Raw genomic sequence first — 16,421 nt, forward strand, 5'->3', positions numbered from 1 at the left:
GTTTTGTTTCTTTTCTTTTCTCTTTTCTTTGTTTTGTTTCTTTTCTTTATTTTGTTTTATTTCTTTTCTTTTCTGTTCTTTTCTTCTCCTTTCTTTGTTTTGTTTTATTTCTTTTCTTTGTTTTGTTTTGTTTTATTTCTTCTCTTCTCTTTATTTTGTTTTATGTCTTTTCTTTCTGTTCTTTTCTGATCTTTTCTTTATTTTGTTTAATTTCTTTTCTTTTCTGTTCTTTTCTTCTCTTCTCTCTGTTTTGTTTTGTTTCTTTTCTTTGTTTTCAGAATACAAACTTTTTAAAGAGGGAAAACGTCAATTTAAAAGCTGGAAACCTTGAAAATGTAAAGGTCAATTTAGATATTTGTTTGGAAAGACGCTACCAAGAGTTACCTGTCCTGTTGTTATCATCTCTCATTTCTGCTTCTGTCACGATGCAAAAAAACCCAGTCTTTTTTATTGACATATTTCAGGAGAATAATGAATCGTTTTCAGTTTAACCTCCTTCACTCGACACTTGTAAAGTGGAAACTCAAACTGCTTATAACTCATGCAGGAAGTCGACACCCGGTGTTCCGACTGCGGGAAAAAACACTTGAACATCTCGCTGCTGGCTCTGGTTTCAGATCCGAGCCGCGAGCCAACATCGTGTTCTTTTTGTTGCTAATGACTACACAACAACACACACACACACACACACACACACACACACGTGTATCTGTGTGTTTACCTGGTAGCTGCTGCAGCTGCCCCCCCCCTGCTGCCAGCTGACCGTCAGTCTGTCCGTCCGACCGGCGCTCAGCACCTGGAGAGAGGAGACTGGAGACGGGACTGAAGGGCGAGACAAGATAACATGAGATTAACTATAAACCATCTGTAGCTATACTGATCACATTAAAGGGATAGTTCACCCAAAATTGAAATTTCACTCATTATCTACTACTCCCCCTCATGTGCACTAAGGGCTGGGAGAAGTTTCAGAGTCCTCCGTGGCTTCTCTGAGTTACAGGGGGTCTCGGCGTAGCAGTGCATGTCCATATAACGGTTGCAAATGGATACCAACTGTCTTCGTAACAAAAAGACACACCAAAAAACATCCAAATACCTCCATGCTGCTCGTATGTAATGTCCGTCTTGTATTGATATTGATATTTCAAGCTTGTTTTGTAGCAGAAGCTTCTCGAAGCTCCTCTTCTCAGTTCGTCCAAATTTGACGAACCGGGAAGAGGAACTTCGAGTAGCTTCCGCTACAAAACAAGCTTGAAATATAGACTTATTTAATTTTTTTCGGGACAATTTCGCATTTCGGGGCTTCAATCATAGACTGTAAAAAGAATGGACGTAGCGTCCGTGACGTCACCCATTGGTTTTGGGGAGTCGTTTTTGTGACTCAAATATGTCGGCCTGAACAGCGCCATGTTGGATTGGCCGGCCGAGTTCCCGCCCACTGGCCTCGAAGCAGCTGTCCACGGAGCTGCTCGGACCTGTCACTCAACATTTCCGCGCCCTGATTGGCCAGAATTTTAACCTAATAACAGTAAAACGGTAGAGTTAAAAAAAAATTCACCCCCCTCAGAGTGTGTGCGGGGGTAGAAACTATCGATTGAGACAAAAAAACGTTCTGACACCAGGCTTTTAACATGTTTACTGAGGATGTAAAGTCAGCGATTTTAACATGGGGCTCTATGGGGAATGCTCCCTTCTGACACCAGCCCCCAGAGGAATCCGAGGGGATTGCAGTTTTTTGAACGCGGAAGTGAGCTTCACTTCTCAGACCGACAACTGCCCCCTTGGCTTCAATACAAGACGGACATTACATACGAGCAGCATGGAGGTATTTGGATGTTTTTTGGTGTGTCTTTTTGTTACTTTTTTCAACCGTCATATGGACATGCACTGCTACGCCGAGACCCCCTGTAACTCAGAGAGATTTGAATTTTGGGTGAACTATCCCTTTAACAATTATTTAATTGGCGTGAATGATGATGATGATGATGTGTTCACTGACCGGTCCTGGCGAGGACGGACGAGTCGCTGCTCATGTCTCGGCTCCAGCTCACCACCTGCAGCCGGTACAGACTTCCTGCTGTGAGGCCGGAGAACACACAGCTGTCCACGGCCGAGCCGACCTTCTGCAGGTCCACCGGGTCACCCAGAGCCTGAACGCACCACAGAGGTATCATCACATCAGGGTCAACAAACAAAACAACACCTGAACGCACCACACAGTATTACAGCAGAAGGTCACCGAGAGCCTGAACGCACCGCAGCTGTGGTTCACTTTTAAGGTGAGAGACTTAAAGGTCAATAGGGTAAAAATGTAAACTAACAGATATCACCATGAAACTTCCCAAATTTATCATTAACATTAAGACAAATATTTTTTGTATTACAAGTTTTGTCAAATTTTATGTTTAAATATGTAAATGAGGCAATATCTAATTAAATATGTGCAAATTTGCCTTCATTTCCAGAATTGAAATCTGAACAATGGATAAAGTTACTTTCAAAACTCTTGTTTTATTTTGTTGACATATTAGAGTCAGAAGTTTTTACAGAGTGGGATTTTGGATATATCTTTTTATCACTCTGTAAATGAGAAAATACTGTCACCAGCCCTAAAAAAAAAATCAAAATTTCATCATGTTTTTAGTAATAAAATGTTGTATAAATGAGGCTGTGAATGATATATCAACAATCCCCTCTGTAAAAACCTTCAGAATATAGAAAGGGATCAAAGTGGAAGGTTTGGTGTCTGTAGGTGCTGCTGAAGTGGAGATTTCTAGCTCAGAGTCTTGAGTCTGAAAAACTATTTTTTGAGAAAACGCCCTTTAAAGACTTGTACTGTAAAATTATATAGATTGTTATTGTCAATCGTACTTTTACGATTTGTTGCTGATACAAAGGAAATGACGATTTTTGCAGCCTAAATCATTGTTCAGGGGAGAGAGAGCTTTACGATGACACCTGACATGACATGGGTCAGACTAACTTAGATGAAAATGAAGTAAGGATCAAAGCTCCGCCCACCTGGTGATGCTCCACCCTCTGATTGGCTGTTGCCTCGGCGACGAGGTAGAGCGACAGTTCGTAGCTCTCAACGTGGCCGTCGGAGGGGCGCCAGGAGAAGGAGAGGGAGGAGGTGTTGACGGCGGTGACCGTTAGATTACTGACGGCGGCCGGACCTGGAGGAGGGGGCGGAGCTTAGAGTCTGAGGTCAAAGGAATTCAGATTAACTAGAGCACTGGAAAAGAGAGTAACGACACCACCATTGACTCCCGTGGTAAGGGTTTTACTTTACTTTACTTTAACCTTTATTTAGATCTCGAAAGCCATTGAGGGTAAACCCTCATTTCCAATGACGTCGAGAGCACATCAAATCAAAACAACAATCACATAACAAATACAGTAATCATAAAAATACATCAAACAGCAATACGATCACACATTATCAACAGTTTTTTAGGATTTTTTGAAACAGTTGCAAAAGCGTGCATATTTATGATCATGTTTTTAAACCGGCCTGGGGTTTAAACTGGCCTGGGGTAACAAATGAATTCATTTTCAGAGAGTTTTGCGCCCCAAGTGGCAGGATATGGGTATTGCAAAAGCGCCCAGAAAACCCATTCACTCCAATGTATGTGTGTTGCCCACTTGCTTGTAAATTGATGAAAACGGCCGTGTTTTTGTTTTTAGGTGTCTTGGTCATATCAAATTATACTTATAATTTGTTTATTACAAAATGTAGATTGAAACATTAATGTAGACAACTGTTTTTTTCTTTTTTTCTTTTTTTTTTTTTTTTTCTCGCCTATGTGTTAAAGCAGATATCAGTGGAATGTTTTTGTTAATATAAGTCCTAAATAGTCCTATTTTCCGTCAGCAATCACTTACATGAAGTATTTCAGCCTAAACACGAGTCTCTCCGTCACTCTGCTCTGCTGTAACCCGAGGAGAAAATTTTCCTTGTGGGATACAAGTGTTATCCAATGAGGGGAGAGAACGGCATGAAGGGCTGTGTGTGCAGCCAAGGGATGCGCGTGAATGTGGTGACGTAGCACGAGGACCAATTGATGCCTGACAAGGGCGGGGGCTGCTAACTCATGGTGCGTTCAAGGAAACTCGTACTTTGTGTTTTTCCTTCCTGTGAAGTCATACCAGTTCGATCTGGTACGAGTTCACGGGTCGGAAGTTACGAGTGGCCGTTATAGGGAACTTTCACAGACAACAGGACGGTAAAAACACGAGCTACGGGTTACCTGGAACGCTACCAAGTCGTAGTTGTGACTTGAAGCTGTAACTTACGGTTTCAAAAGCCTGCCTTGAACACAGCATTAGCCGAAACGGCCGTGCCGATGATATCTGCTTTAATGTTTATCTGTAAAGGATCCTCAATGATGCTACTAACGTGGGTGATCTATAAATGTCCTTAAATTATTGAAAATACCACACTGGCTCATTCACCAACAATGCAGAGATGTCAGTTCTTGGGTGCTTATGTAATACCCACATTCCTCCACCAGGAGGCGCTTCCATTGGACCAATGTGTGTCGTTACTCTCTTATTCCAGTGCTCTAAGATTAACGAGCTCGTTAACGCGGCGGTGACTCACGTGTCTGTCCGTCCGCCGTGGCCTCGGCCGACGGGACTCCTCCGCTCAGCGTCACCAGCCTGACGCGGTACCGTTTCCCCGACGTCAGCCCGTCCAGCCGCTCGCCGCGGCTCCGCGCCGCCACCGAGCGGTTGGCCACGACGACGGCGCCGGCCTCGTCCAGCAGCTGCAGCCGGTAGCCGTCGTACTCGCCGGCCGGCCGCTCCCAGCTGACCGCCAGGCTGTGGGTGGTGTGGTCGTTGTCGGCCTGCAGCGCCGTCACGCTGGCCGGAGCTACAACACACACACACACACACACACATTAGCACTGATGTACACTGCAAAAACTCAAAATCTTTCCAAGAATATTTGTCTTATTTCTTGTCAAATTGTCTCATTTCTAGTCAAAACTAATCTCTTTCCACTTAAAATAAGACTCATCACCTAAAAATGAACTTGTTTTTAGATCATTTTCATTTGTTTCAAACTAATTTTCACCTGAAATAAGTAGAAAAATCTGCCAGTGAAAGCAAGTTGTTTTGTGTTTGTAATAAGAAAGAAAAACTTGCTCCACTATCAGATTTTTCTACTCATTTCAAGTGAAAATCTGCTTGAAAGACGTAAAAAATGTCTAAAAACAAGTTACTTTTTAATGTGATGAGTCTTATTTTAAGTAGAATGAGATTTGTTTTGACTAGAAATAAGACAAATATTCTTGGTAAGATTTTGAGTTTTTGCAGTGTAATGATAAATATCACCATGACGACCTGACTTTACTCCGCCGCCTCACCTGTTCGAGCGGTGGCGGCGTTCTGGTTGATCAGATCGCCGCTCTTTGATTGGATGGTGACGGTGTAGGCGCGGCCCGGCGTCAGATCCCGGAAGTCCAGAGAGGTGACGTGTTCGGGGACCGGACGAGTCTCCATGACAACGCCGTCCTGGAGACAGGAAGTGGAAAAAGTTTGTGAAGTTTTTCTCTATTTCTTTTTCTCTATTTCATCCATTTTATTCATTAACTTTGAAGTCTTAATATATTTTATTGATCTGAATTCACACTTTTATTTTCTGTGTTTGTATATTTTCTTCATAATTGACCCTTTGTTGGCCTTCTGATTGGTCTGCTGTTCCACCAATCAGAGCGCTTCTCCCCATGTCACGTGTTGTGCAACATTCTAAGGTTGGACAACCCTGGAATGAAACCCTATGAAACAAGATAGGTAGATAGCAACTTTTTGGGCAAAAACTACTTTATAATTTTTCAATATGGTTAAAATGTGTGCCTGGGGTTCCTGCAATAGCAACTCACAATATCTGGAACGTATTTGAGTCATTTTTATCCCATTCCCCAAACCCAAGACATCAATAAACATACTTAGCCTATGTACTGTATATAATATTACTTTAACTTTCTGTTATGTATTTAGTTGAGCTTAATAATAGGGTTTGGGGGTGGTCCACTAGGGGGAGCTGTAGGCATAGGTCAGGGGTTAACTGCAAAGTTTAGTTTGTTGTTGTTGTTGTTGTGTGCAGTCCTCATGAGAAGTGAGCCTGTTTTCCCTGGCTGTACTTTGTGCTATTGAAGCTCATTCATTCTCCAGTCCACTCTCTGGTCGTGTTCTTTAACAGAGAAGATCTAATACCTTCAAAGTTATCTAGCAAACGTAACATTACCGCTGCTAATGTCTTTTGAACTTTGTGAAGTTTTACGAGGAGAAACGGGAGATCGGCGGAGATTAAGCGTTAGCTTGTAGCTAACGTTAGCTAGCGCTGTTAGCTACTAGCTAGTGAGTGACCAAAACAATGATTTTTCCCCATTTTTCGGAAAAGTCGGGTAATGCCCGTTCAATCGCTCTTTAGCCACGTCTGTCTTCTATCACGGACACCATTTTTCTGATATGTAAGTTAATTCAAATTTCCCTTACTAGCAATTTAAATCTTCCTAATTTTCAATGGTTTCCAATGGGAGTTGACCCTTCCGTGACCATTGTTTGTCCAACCTAGCAACAGTAACCGTGGGGGGCGGGGCCTTGACAAAGGGTCAATTAGAGATATCCGATAATATCGGCCCGATATCAGCATTAAACTCTAATATTTGTCCATCTTCATCTGTTTTTCTGCCGATAATGAAAACCCAATAACATGAGGTCTTGATTCTGTAACAAAGTTAGTAGCATCTGTCTGTCTGTGTGAACAAAAAAAAACAATAATTAATTAATTAATGTAAAGGATCCAAGTGGGGCATCACAATAAAGGTAGGATATCGGATATCGGCAAAAATTCCAATATCGCACATCCCTAATCATAACTAATTTGAAGTTTACGTTTAAATCAGTTAGAGATTTCCTGTTGAAATCTAAAAAACAAAAAAAGAAATACAGTACTTTTAAAAGACATAACAACGGCTTTTTAAAAATACTGTATTTCTTTATTTGTTATTTAATCTCATCAGTCATGAGCTGCACTAAACGTCATGAAAAGTGTGAAACAAATAAAGTTTGATTGATTGAGACCTGAGACGCTACAGGTCAATAGGGTAAAAATGTAAAACATCAACATAAATCATCAAGTTTATCACTTATATTATTATATTACAAATATTTTTTCTATTACAAGTTTTATCCAATTTTATGTTTAAATAGTAAATGAGGCAATATCTAATAAAATATGCACTATTTTGCATATACTGTATTTCCTGAATGGAAATCTGAACAATGGATAAAGCTACTTTCAAAATTCTTGTTTTTTTTATTTTGTTGACATATTAGAGTCAGAAGTTTTTACGGAGGAGGATTTTGGATATCTCTTTTTATCACTCTAATGAGAAAATACTGTCACCAGCCCTAAAAAAAAGTCTAATTTCTCCATGTTTTTAGTAATAAAATGTTGTATAAATGAGGCTGTGAATGATATATCAACAAACCCCTCTGTAAAAACCTTCAGAATATAGAAAGGGATCAAAGTGGAAGGTTTGGTGTCTGGAAGTGGAGATTTCTAGCTCAATTGATTAATTTCTAAGTAATTGATTGATTGATTGATTAATTGATTGATTGATTGATTAATTGATTGATTGATTGTCTCACCATGGTCGACAGGGACACGATGTACATGTCCAGGTCTCCGTCCCCGCGGGTCCAGGTGACCCTCAGCGCCCCGACGGCGTCCGTCTGTCCGAGGGGCGGAGCCAGGTGCAGGTTCCCGACCGGACTGGGGACTGGACAGGAACAGAACCGGACAGACTCGTCAGAACCGGATCGGACCGGTTTGAACAGTTTTTATTAACTCATTGAGTGCCAACCACGTAATTTCTCGTTTTTCGTTCCCATGCGTTTAGTGGCGCACAAACGGTTTGTGGCCATTTGAAGCATAAAGTTTCACCTTTCAAATTTCAAAGACGCCATCTCACACCTTTTTACAGATTCTTGCAGCTGCTTCCCTACTATTTAACTATTTAACTATTTAACCCTTTTCCTCAGTTTTCTGCTTGTTGAATGCCCATACCTGCCGCCGTCGGCCTAGGCCACTTTCTGTGACACACTGTTGATACTAATTACTGAAACTAACTCTGTCTTTTAGTGTTTCTACGTTTGTAAATAATCCTTACTGATAACCCTGGTCTTTTCTTTTCCTCTCTCAACTTTTAGGCTCTCTAAAGAATCCTGTAATGTCTGTAAAAACCTTGGCTATTTACTCTTTTATGCTTGTAAAAATCTTGTCTTTTTAGGCTTAAATATCCTTGTTATTAACTTTTATGCCTTGTTTTCTGCTGAATGTTTGTATAGTTGTGCATATTTGCTATTGTCTTTTAACCTATCTTTTCTCCCTCACAGCCCCCCTCCCCCTCCCCTCAAGAAGCGTATGCCTCTTGTCAGGCCATCATTGTAAATAAGAACTTGTTCTTAATTGATTCTGCCTGGTTAAATAAAGGTTAAATAAATGAGCCACATACCATGTGTTTGTGGCAATAATATAGAATACACTGTGGCTCTACAAAAATCGTCAAAAATGGTCTAAATTGCCGGTACACTTGACTAAAACTTTGGAAAGGAGCGCGGCACTCAATGAGTTAACTGCGGTGGACGACGCTCCTACCTGTCCGCGCCTTGATGAGCGCCGGCATCTGGTTGGGTCCGCTGAACGTGGACACCATGATGGTGTACTGGCGTCCGGCGGTCAGGGAGGCGAGCCGGTACCGACGCACCTCGCTGTCCACGATGACCGGAGGGAAAACCCGCGTGTCGTTGTAGAGCACCGTCACCTAGGAGACAGGTGAGCCAGCGTGATGTCACAACCCTGCAGCCCACCTACAGAAAACTACACAGCCTCTATTTTATACTCATCTTACCTCATAATGGTCCACGTCTCCGGGGGCGGGGCTCCAGGTGACCGTCAGATCACCTGTCCCTGCGTTGCCTAGCGACAGGTTCCCCACAGCTGCTGGCACTGAGGATGGAAAACAAGACTCTGACTCTAAAGACATTTTGACAAGAAAAAGGACAAATATTCTTGGAAAGATTTTGAGTTTTTGCAGTGTAAAGACAGTCTCATTTCTAGTCAAAACTAATCTCTTTCCACTTAAATAATTCAATTCACTTGAAATACCGGTAAGTATAAAAATCTGCCAGTCAAAGCAAGTTTTTTGTGCTTGTAATAAGAGAGAAAAACTTGCTCCACTATCAGATTTTTCTACGTATTTCAAGTGAAAATCTGCTCGAAAGAAGTAAAATTTGTCTAAAAACAAGCTACTTTTATGTGATGAGTCTTATTTTTAAGTAGAATTAGATTTGTTTTGACAACAAAATTACATTTTGACTAGAAATAAGACAGATATTCTTCGTAAGGTTTTGAGTTTTTGCAGAGTACGCTATGGTTCAAGTGGCCGAATTTTGATTTTTTTTCCCCATCAAGTGGCCGAGATCGGATCTGTAACATGAACGTCTAAACGGGAAACAGATGCATGGAATCGGATGTTGTCGGATCAGATTCAGGCTCCGTTATAGTGTATGTGGAAATAAATCAGATACAAATCAGATATCTGCCAACACGTCTGCAGTCTGAACAGACAGATCGGATCTTTCCTGAATGAATGTCGTACTGTACGTCATCAATACTATGTTTCGCTCTGGCAAAATCAATCAGAAGTCGCAACGTTCTTTTCTTTGATAATCAGCTGATAACGTGAAAAACCAATTTTAAAAAATCCAAAAAGTTAATTTCAAAGAAATGACATTCAAAAACAATCTCCCAAAGTTTCATCGTCCAGATAACTGAGAATAGGTCAATCGGTAAATGACGATTAAAGTTGACATGCAACTTTTAACCCTCTAAAGACGAGCACTACATGAAATAACTTCTGAACCGTTTATGACAGAGACGAGCTGTAAACTGCATCTGAATCGTGAGATTTTCTGCTTTCTGAGGGTCCTTGAACGGTGCCTCTATGACAATCACGTAGTATGGGAACAGGCGCTAAGCTGAGCGTAGCGTCGATGCTAAACCGAGCGTAGCATTGATGCAACACTTGCACAAATTATAGCGTAATAAATGTAGGCAACCAATCAGAACTGGGCATCAAGGCCTGTAGTGTAAAGCCTAAATCCTCACAACACAACACAACACCACGTCGTCACACCACAGTCCGTCACTCACAGGTGCGTCCGTCCGTGGAGACGCTGCTGACGTAGCCTCCGCTCCAGGTTTCCACGGTGACGGTGTAGCGTCTCCCCGGCGTCAGGGACGACAGGACGCACTCGCTGTGCCCGGTGGAGACGGTCCGGTTCTGCAGGACGCTGTGGTTGTAGCTGATCAGAACCACGTAGCGGTCCAGGTCCCCCGCTGCGTGACGCCAGAACACCTGAACGCACCACGACACAACGGGAAGAGTTCGTTTTAAAGATAAATGTTAATTTATTAGCAAAAATAACTCAAAATTATATTGCAAATGGAATTTTTTTCATTTCTTCACATAGAATATAGATACATCTAAACAAGTTTTTACCAAAATCACTCTGCTTTTCATATTTGAAAACCACACTCTAGGTTCATTTGAAACACTGCATATTATATTTTATATTATATTATATTTTAGAAATGGGCTGGAAAGGGTCAAGGGTCGCGCGGCTGGAGTGCAGCCACAGGTCTGCTGCCATCTTCTGGTGAAATATAAAATATACTTTTTTTTTGTACGTGTTTTTTTTTTGTACGTGCTGGCGGGCTGCATATTATTTAATTGATTTTATGACAGAGGCTGTGGGCTGGTAGGAATTTGAACACAGGCCGCAATTGGCCCCCAGGCCGGACTTTGGACTTTTTTCTCGTAAATGTATGACTTTATTCTCATAAAATTGCCACTTTTTTCCCATAAATGTACAACTTTTTCTCATACAATTTACTTTAAAACTTTATTCTCGAAGTCTGTGAAAATAATATTTTTTTCAATGTAATCCTAATACTCCGTCATAAAACTGTGATATACGTATGTCAATGAAAAATTTTAAATGTAACATTAAATTAAAAACCACTGAGTGGTTACCTTGAGCTGGTTGTCTCTCCCTGAGTGAACAGCTGTTGGGTTTTCCACGGTGGCCGGTTCTGGAAACAAACAGAAAACATTTAAATTAAAAATAAATAAATAAATAAAAACTATAAAATCAAACATGCACTGCAAAAACTCAAAATCTTACCAAGAATATTTGTCTTATTGCTAGTCAAAACAAATCTAATTCTACTTAGAATAAGACTCATCACATAAAAAGTAGCTTGGGGTTTTTTTTTACACTTTTTACTTCTTTCAAGCAGATTTTCACTTGAAATGAGTAGAAAAATCTGATAGTGGAGCAAGTTTCTTATTACAAGCACAAAAAACTTGCTTCACTGGCAGATTTTTCTACTTATTTCAAGTGAAAATTAGTTTGAAACAAGTGAAAATGATCTAAAAACAAGTTAATTTTTAGGTGATGAGTCTCATTTTAAGAGAAAGAGATTAGTTTAGACTAGAAATGAGACATTTTGACAAGAAATACGACAAATATTCTTGGAAAGATGTTGAGTTTTTGCAGTGAGTATAAACATGAAAAGGTAAGACGTATCCCTCCGTACGTGTTCGTGCTTGAACCGTGGTGGCGTTCTCCAGGTCGCCGCTCCTCGTCACTATGACGACCGAGTACAGCCGCCCGGCGACCAGCGAGCTGAAGGAGCACTCGGGCGGCGAGGAGGGGGACATGGCGAAGGTGTGGACGGTGTCGCCGCGGTGCTGCAGGCGGACCATGTAGCCGGTCACCACGCCTGCCGCCGGCCGCCATGACACCTGCAGCGCGTTCGACCGGCCGCCGTTAGCAACGGTTACCTCGGAGACGGATGCTGGGTCTGAAAGAAAAGAAAGGAAGTGGTTGATGTAGAGGATTTTTGTCATTATTGAGAAATACATTTATAAACAATAATGAACTATTATAAGCAAAGTGTAACAAATTTTACTCTGCACAAGGAAGTCCGTGTATCTAATTCATTATTTTATATTATATAGGTTATATACATTATTTACATATTAATTGCAAATCAATGAAAAATTGTAACTCAGTGATTATTATTTTTGTCTTCTAATTACTAACTTCTTAGTTTTACATAGGCTACTGTAAAGTCGTGTGAATGATTGTTCAAGTGTTTTAAATCTGGCCACTTCATGCAAAATAAAGACACAGGGAAGATAAATGTTATTTTGTACTTGTCTCCCTAGTCTCTCCATAATTGGTTTAATATAAATATACCTCTTTAAATTATCGTTTAAAGGTGGATTGCAAAACAGATGTCATCACACTGTACAAATAACATATAATACAAACTCATAACATAGGCTACAGTCACCAGGCACTTTATAATGTTTTTACTGCATCTTACATTATTTTGCACTACAATCAACACTGCCTATTTGTTGTATATATATATTTATATTAGCCTACATTTTATATTGCTACATTATTATATATAGTAGGTTGTTATTTTTATTCTTTGTGTTTTTCCCAGCTTGGGATCAATAAAGTCTATCTATCTATCTATCTATCTATCTATCTATCTATCTATCTATCTATCTATCTATCTATCTATCTATCTATCTATCTATCTATCTATCTATCTATCTATCTATCTATCTTTAGTTCTGTTGCAAACTTCTAAATATCCAATATGGAGCCCGTGTTCGCCATCTTCCCTGCAGACGGGTCGTCATGGCGAACCATCATGTCTTTTATATCCTATCTTGTTATCTTATCTTATTATATCAACCATAAGTGTCCACCGGGAAACAAACGGTATCGTACACTGAGATGATACGAAGTGAGTCCATATTTAAATGTAAATGTCATGTAGCCTATCGACCAATAGGAGGTCACCTGAGGAGGCCGAGGGGGCGGGGCTTAATCTGTCCTGAACCTGCTACACACTCACAAGAGTCTGTCTGAAAATAACCGGGACATTCACACAATGAGCAGGAAGGTGTGTGTGTGTGTGTGTGTGTGTGTGTGTGTGTGTGTGTGTGTGGCCTTTGAGGGCGTCTTTTGTGTGTCTGGAACATTCCAAACTTTCCTTCTGGTATTTCAGCTATTGTTCTCAAGACTCTCTGATGTTATCACACAGAAATACACACACACACACACACACTAACACACACACACTGTTCTCATATAAATGTATAAAGGTTCAGAAAATAAACTAAATGTCCCAAAACAATCTCCGTCTTGACCTCAGAGCAGCTTAACAAAATAATAACTGTTTAATCATTATAAATCTAAGTTTCTGATCGTTTAATCAGACGTAAATCACATTTTATATTATATTTATATTATATTTATACAGATTATTTTCTATTAACAGACTCTTGATTAAAATCGTGAATATAACAAAGATGGAGTCAGAGTGTGAACGGTTCATACTTCTGTTCTGAGGTCAGTGAGTTCTTCCTGTTCAACAGCAGCAGCAGAATGTGTTTGAAGGGAAGTGGACGTATTGTCTCTACTACACAATAAAAGCCCAACTGACCGGCAATCAAACACGCTTATATAACTCCCTATGTGTGTGTGTGTGTGTTTGTGTGTGTGTGTTATTATTATGTCTTGTAGTAACCAGTGAAAACAAAGCGTAATGTTTTTGTCAATGCTTTTTTTTTTTTTTCTCAAAACCCACACAAGAGCAAACTTTTATATTTCAGTCGTCACAGTGAATAAAACTGTAAAGTAAAACTAGAAAAAGCATTTCCAAGAATGGAAATGGTGTGACTGCTGATAGCAACTGAACGCTGTTGCAGAATTAGCAAATAGTGCAAGCAGTGATCACCATACAAATGTTTGACTGAGGTCGGAATCGAACCCACAACCTCATGGTCATTAGACTTCCACTCTGCCTCTAGGCCACAGTGCACACACAGTTGCAGAGACTTGTCTGTTAATGATCTGCACACTGTCAACATCAAGAAAGCTTGAGAGTCAAGCTTGAATGACTTAGAATGAAAATTTCTGTGAATTTCAGGCTGAGAGCAGCAGTTTCAACATGAAGCAAGTTATCAGAAGTCAACAGAGGACAACTGGGAAAATAATTCACTATAATTGTTGTTGAGGCAAGATTTGAACCAGCAACCTTTAGGTCTCCAGACCAGCAAGCTAACCACTAGGCTACAGACAGAGACAGTATGTGAGGGGTAAAGAAAAAACTAGAAAAGGCATTTCCAAGAATGGAAATGGTGTGACTGCTGACAGCAGCTGAACGCTGTTGCAGAATTAGCAAATAGTGCAAGCAGTGATCACCATACAAATGTTTGACCAAGGTCGAACTCGAACCCACAACCACATGGTCAATAGACTTCCACTCTGCCTCTAGGCCACAGTGCACACACAGTTGCAGAGACTGTTGTCTGTTGATGAGCTGCACTCTGTCTCACTCTGACATCAAGAAAGCTTGAGAGTCAAGCTTGAATGACTTAGAATGAAAATTTCTGTGAATAATTGTTATTGAGGCAAGATTTGAACCAGTAACCTTCAGGTCTCCAGCTCAGCAAGCTAACCACTAGGCTACAGGCAGAGACAGTATGTGAGTGGCAAAGAAAACCTTTAATAAGAGGATCACTGGCTCCTGCTTAAAAAAAGGTAAGGAAAGTGCAGAAATTAGCCACACCAAGTAAGACTTAGAATGAAAATTTCTGTGAATTTCAGGCTGAGAGCAGCAGTTTCAACATGAAGCAAGTTATCAGAAGTCAACAGAGGACGACTGGGAAAATAATTCACTATAATTGTTGATGAGGCAAGATTTGAACCAGTAATCAAACCCACAACCTCATGATCACTAAACCTTTACTCTGCCACTTCACCACAGAGAGCACAGACATAAGCATGTTGCCATTGTAATGTGATGATGTGCAGAGAGCTCCCTGGCTGCATTTAAAAACTATTTAAAATTATTATCTAAGTCTCTTTGCATTTTTGACCAGAATTTTAGCCAGAAGACAAGTGTGGCTACAAAACTGGAGAAAATAATTTGTCTAGAGTTTAATTTGCAGAAAAAGTTTAATGTTTTAAAAAGTATAAATAGTTAAAAAGAGAAAAGTAACGCCGATAAAGTTCAAAAAAAGCTGCACGTTTTGATATATGAATTGTTGAAATAGCACAACACCTAACACACTAACCATATGGCCACAGAGAACCTGAGTTACAATGAGCTTTATACTATGAGGAATCAAAGACTGTCCAATGACAGCTGAATAATTGGAATCAAAAGTCAAGCAATGATGTGAAATGACTGAGGCAGGAATCGAACCCGTGACCATATGATCACTAAACCTTTACTCTGCCACTCGGCTACAGAGAGCACACTGCTTTCAAGACTGTTGTCATTCATTGTAATGTGATGATGTGCTGCAAACTGGTACGAGTAATCAAGGAGATAACAAACACCTGTAACCAATTGAAGGCGGGGGAGGAGAGCAGAATTCAACATAACATAACAAGAATTCTTCCCTTGGATTCGAACCAGTGACCTTAGGGTTGGCAAGCAGTTACCCTAACCCCTACACTACAGAGGAGTTGTCAAGAAGAGAGGTTGAGACTTTGATGAATGTGAGATTTTTCAATGATGCTTAAAATAAAAATAAATGAGTATACATTAGCCACACCAAGTAAGGAGAGGACTTTTTTGTGACCTGTGACTATTTTTTGGTGAATTAAAATGAATTAAAAAGCACTTAACAGCAAGTTACAAAGTTGAGCTCCTTCTCCTGCTGATGTGAAAAAAATGCATTGAGCTGAATGGGAGCAGAGAGCTCCCTGGCTGCATTTAAAAAATATTTAAAATTATTATCTAAGTCTCTTTGCATTTTTGACCAGAATTTTAGCCAGAAGACAAGTGTGGCTACAAAACTGGAGAAAATAATTTGTCTAGAGTTTAATTTGTGGCCGTGCTGACAGTTTAGCCAGAAAAACTCTAGAATGTTTTTTTGCCTCTCTACACTCTAGCTCTGCTCGTTAGACGCAATACACACACATTATAAAGCTGAAAAAAAATCAGAAAAAGTTAAATATTTGAAAAAGTATAAATAGTTAAAAAGAGAAAAGTAATGCCGATAAAGTTCAAAAGAAGCTGCACGTTTTGATATATGAATTGTTGAAATAGCACAAAGTATGAAGGACTAGAAGAAGACCGTAAAAAGGCGGAAGAAAATGGCCAAACAGAAGAACAATAGTGTGACTGCTTCAGCAGTCACACTAATTATAAAGCTGAAAAAAATCAGAAAAAGTTAAATATTTGAAAAAGTATAAATAGTTAAAAAGAGAAAAGTAATGCCGATAAAGTTCAAAAAAAGCTG

The 16,421-nt window shown here is 40.1% G+C and overlaps 2 protein-coding genes across 4 annotated transcripts in view; one reads left to right on the forward strand and one right to left on the reverse strand.

The window, feature by feature from the left end:
- LOC146962289 (histone H2B) overlaps window positions 1-16,421 on the forward strand; it is a 200,559-nt gene that overhangs the window by 151,102 nt on the left and 33,036 nt on the right. The gene's annotated exons all lie outside the window — the stretch shown is intronic.
- Window positions 1-16,421, reverse strand: part of ptprb (protein tyrosine phosphatase receptor type b) — a 61,349-nt gene that overhangs the window by 26,742 nt on the left and 18,186 nt on the right. For both annotated transcript variants that reach the window (XR_015035152.1, XM_085769992.1), the window contains exons 11-21: window positions 11,678-11,944; window positions 11,112-11,170; window positions 10,229-10,433; window positions 8,925-9,022; window positions 8,672-8,837; window positions 7,663-7,793; window positions 5,373-5,520; window positions 4,604-4,876; window positions 3,022-3,176; window positions 2,000-2,150; window positions 722-822 (exon numbers count right to left, since the gene is read on the reverse strand). Coding sequence is in view for 1 of the 2 variants with exons in the window: in XM_085769992.1 (XP_085626118.1) it covers window positions 722-822; window positions 2,000-2,150; window positions 3,022-3,176; window positions 4,604-4,876; window positions 5,373-5,520; window positions 7,663-7,793; window positions 8,672-8,837; window positions 8,925-9,022; window positions 10,229-10,433; window positions 11,112-11,170; window positions 11,678-11,944 (1,754 nt within the window). In the remaining variant the exon portion in view is untranslated. The remainder of the gene's footprint in view (window positions 1-721; window positions 823-1,999; window positions 2,151-3,021; window positions 3,177-4,603; window positions 4,877-5,372; window positions 5,521-7,662; window positions 7,794-8,671; window positions 8,838-8,924; window positions 9,023-10,228; window positions 10,434-11,111; window positions 11,171-11,677; window positions 11,945-16,421) is intronic.

This window comes from Trachurus japonicus, chromosome 23, assembly GCF_045865225.1.
Source record: "Trachurus japonicus isolate A0001 chromosome 23, Traja_1.0".
Classification (NCBI taxonomy): domain Eukaryota; kingdom Metazoa; phylum Chordata; class Actinopteri; order Carangiformes; family Carangidae; genus Trachurus; species Trachurus japonicus.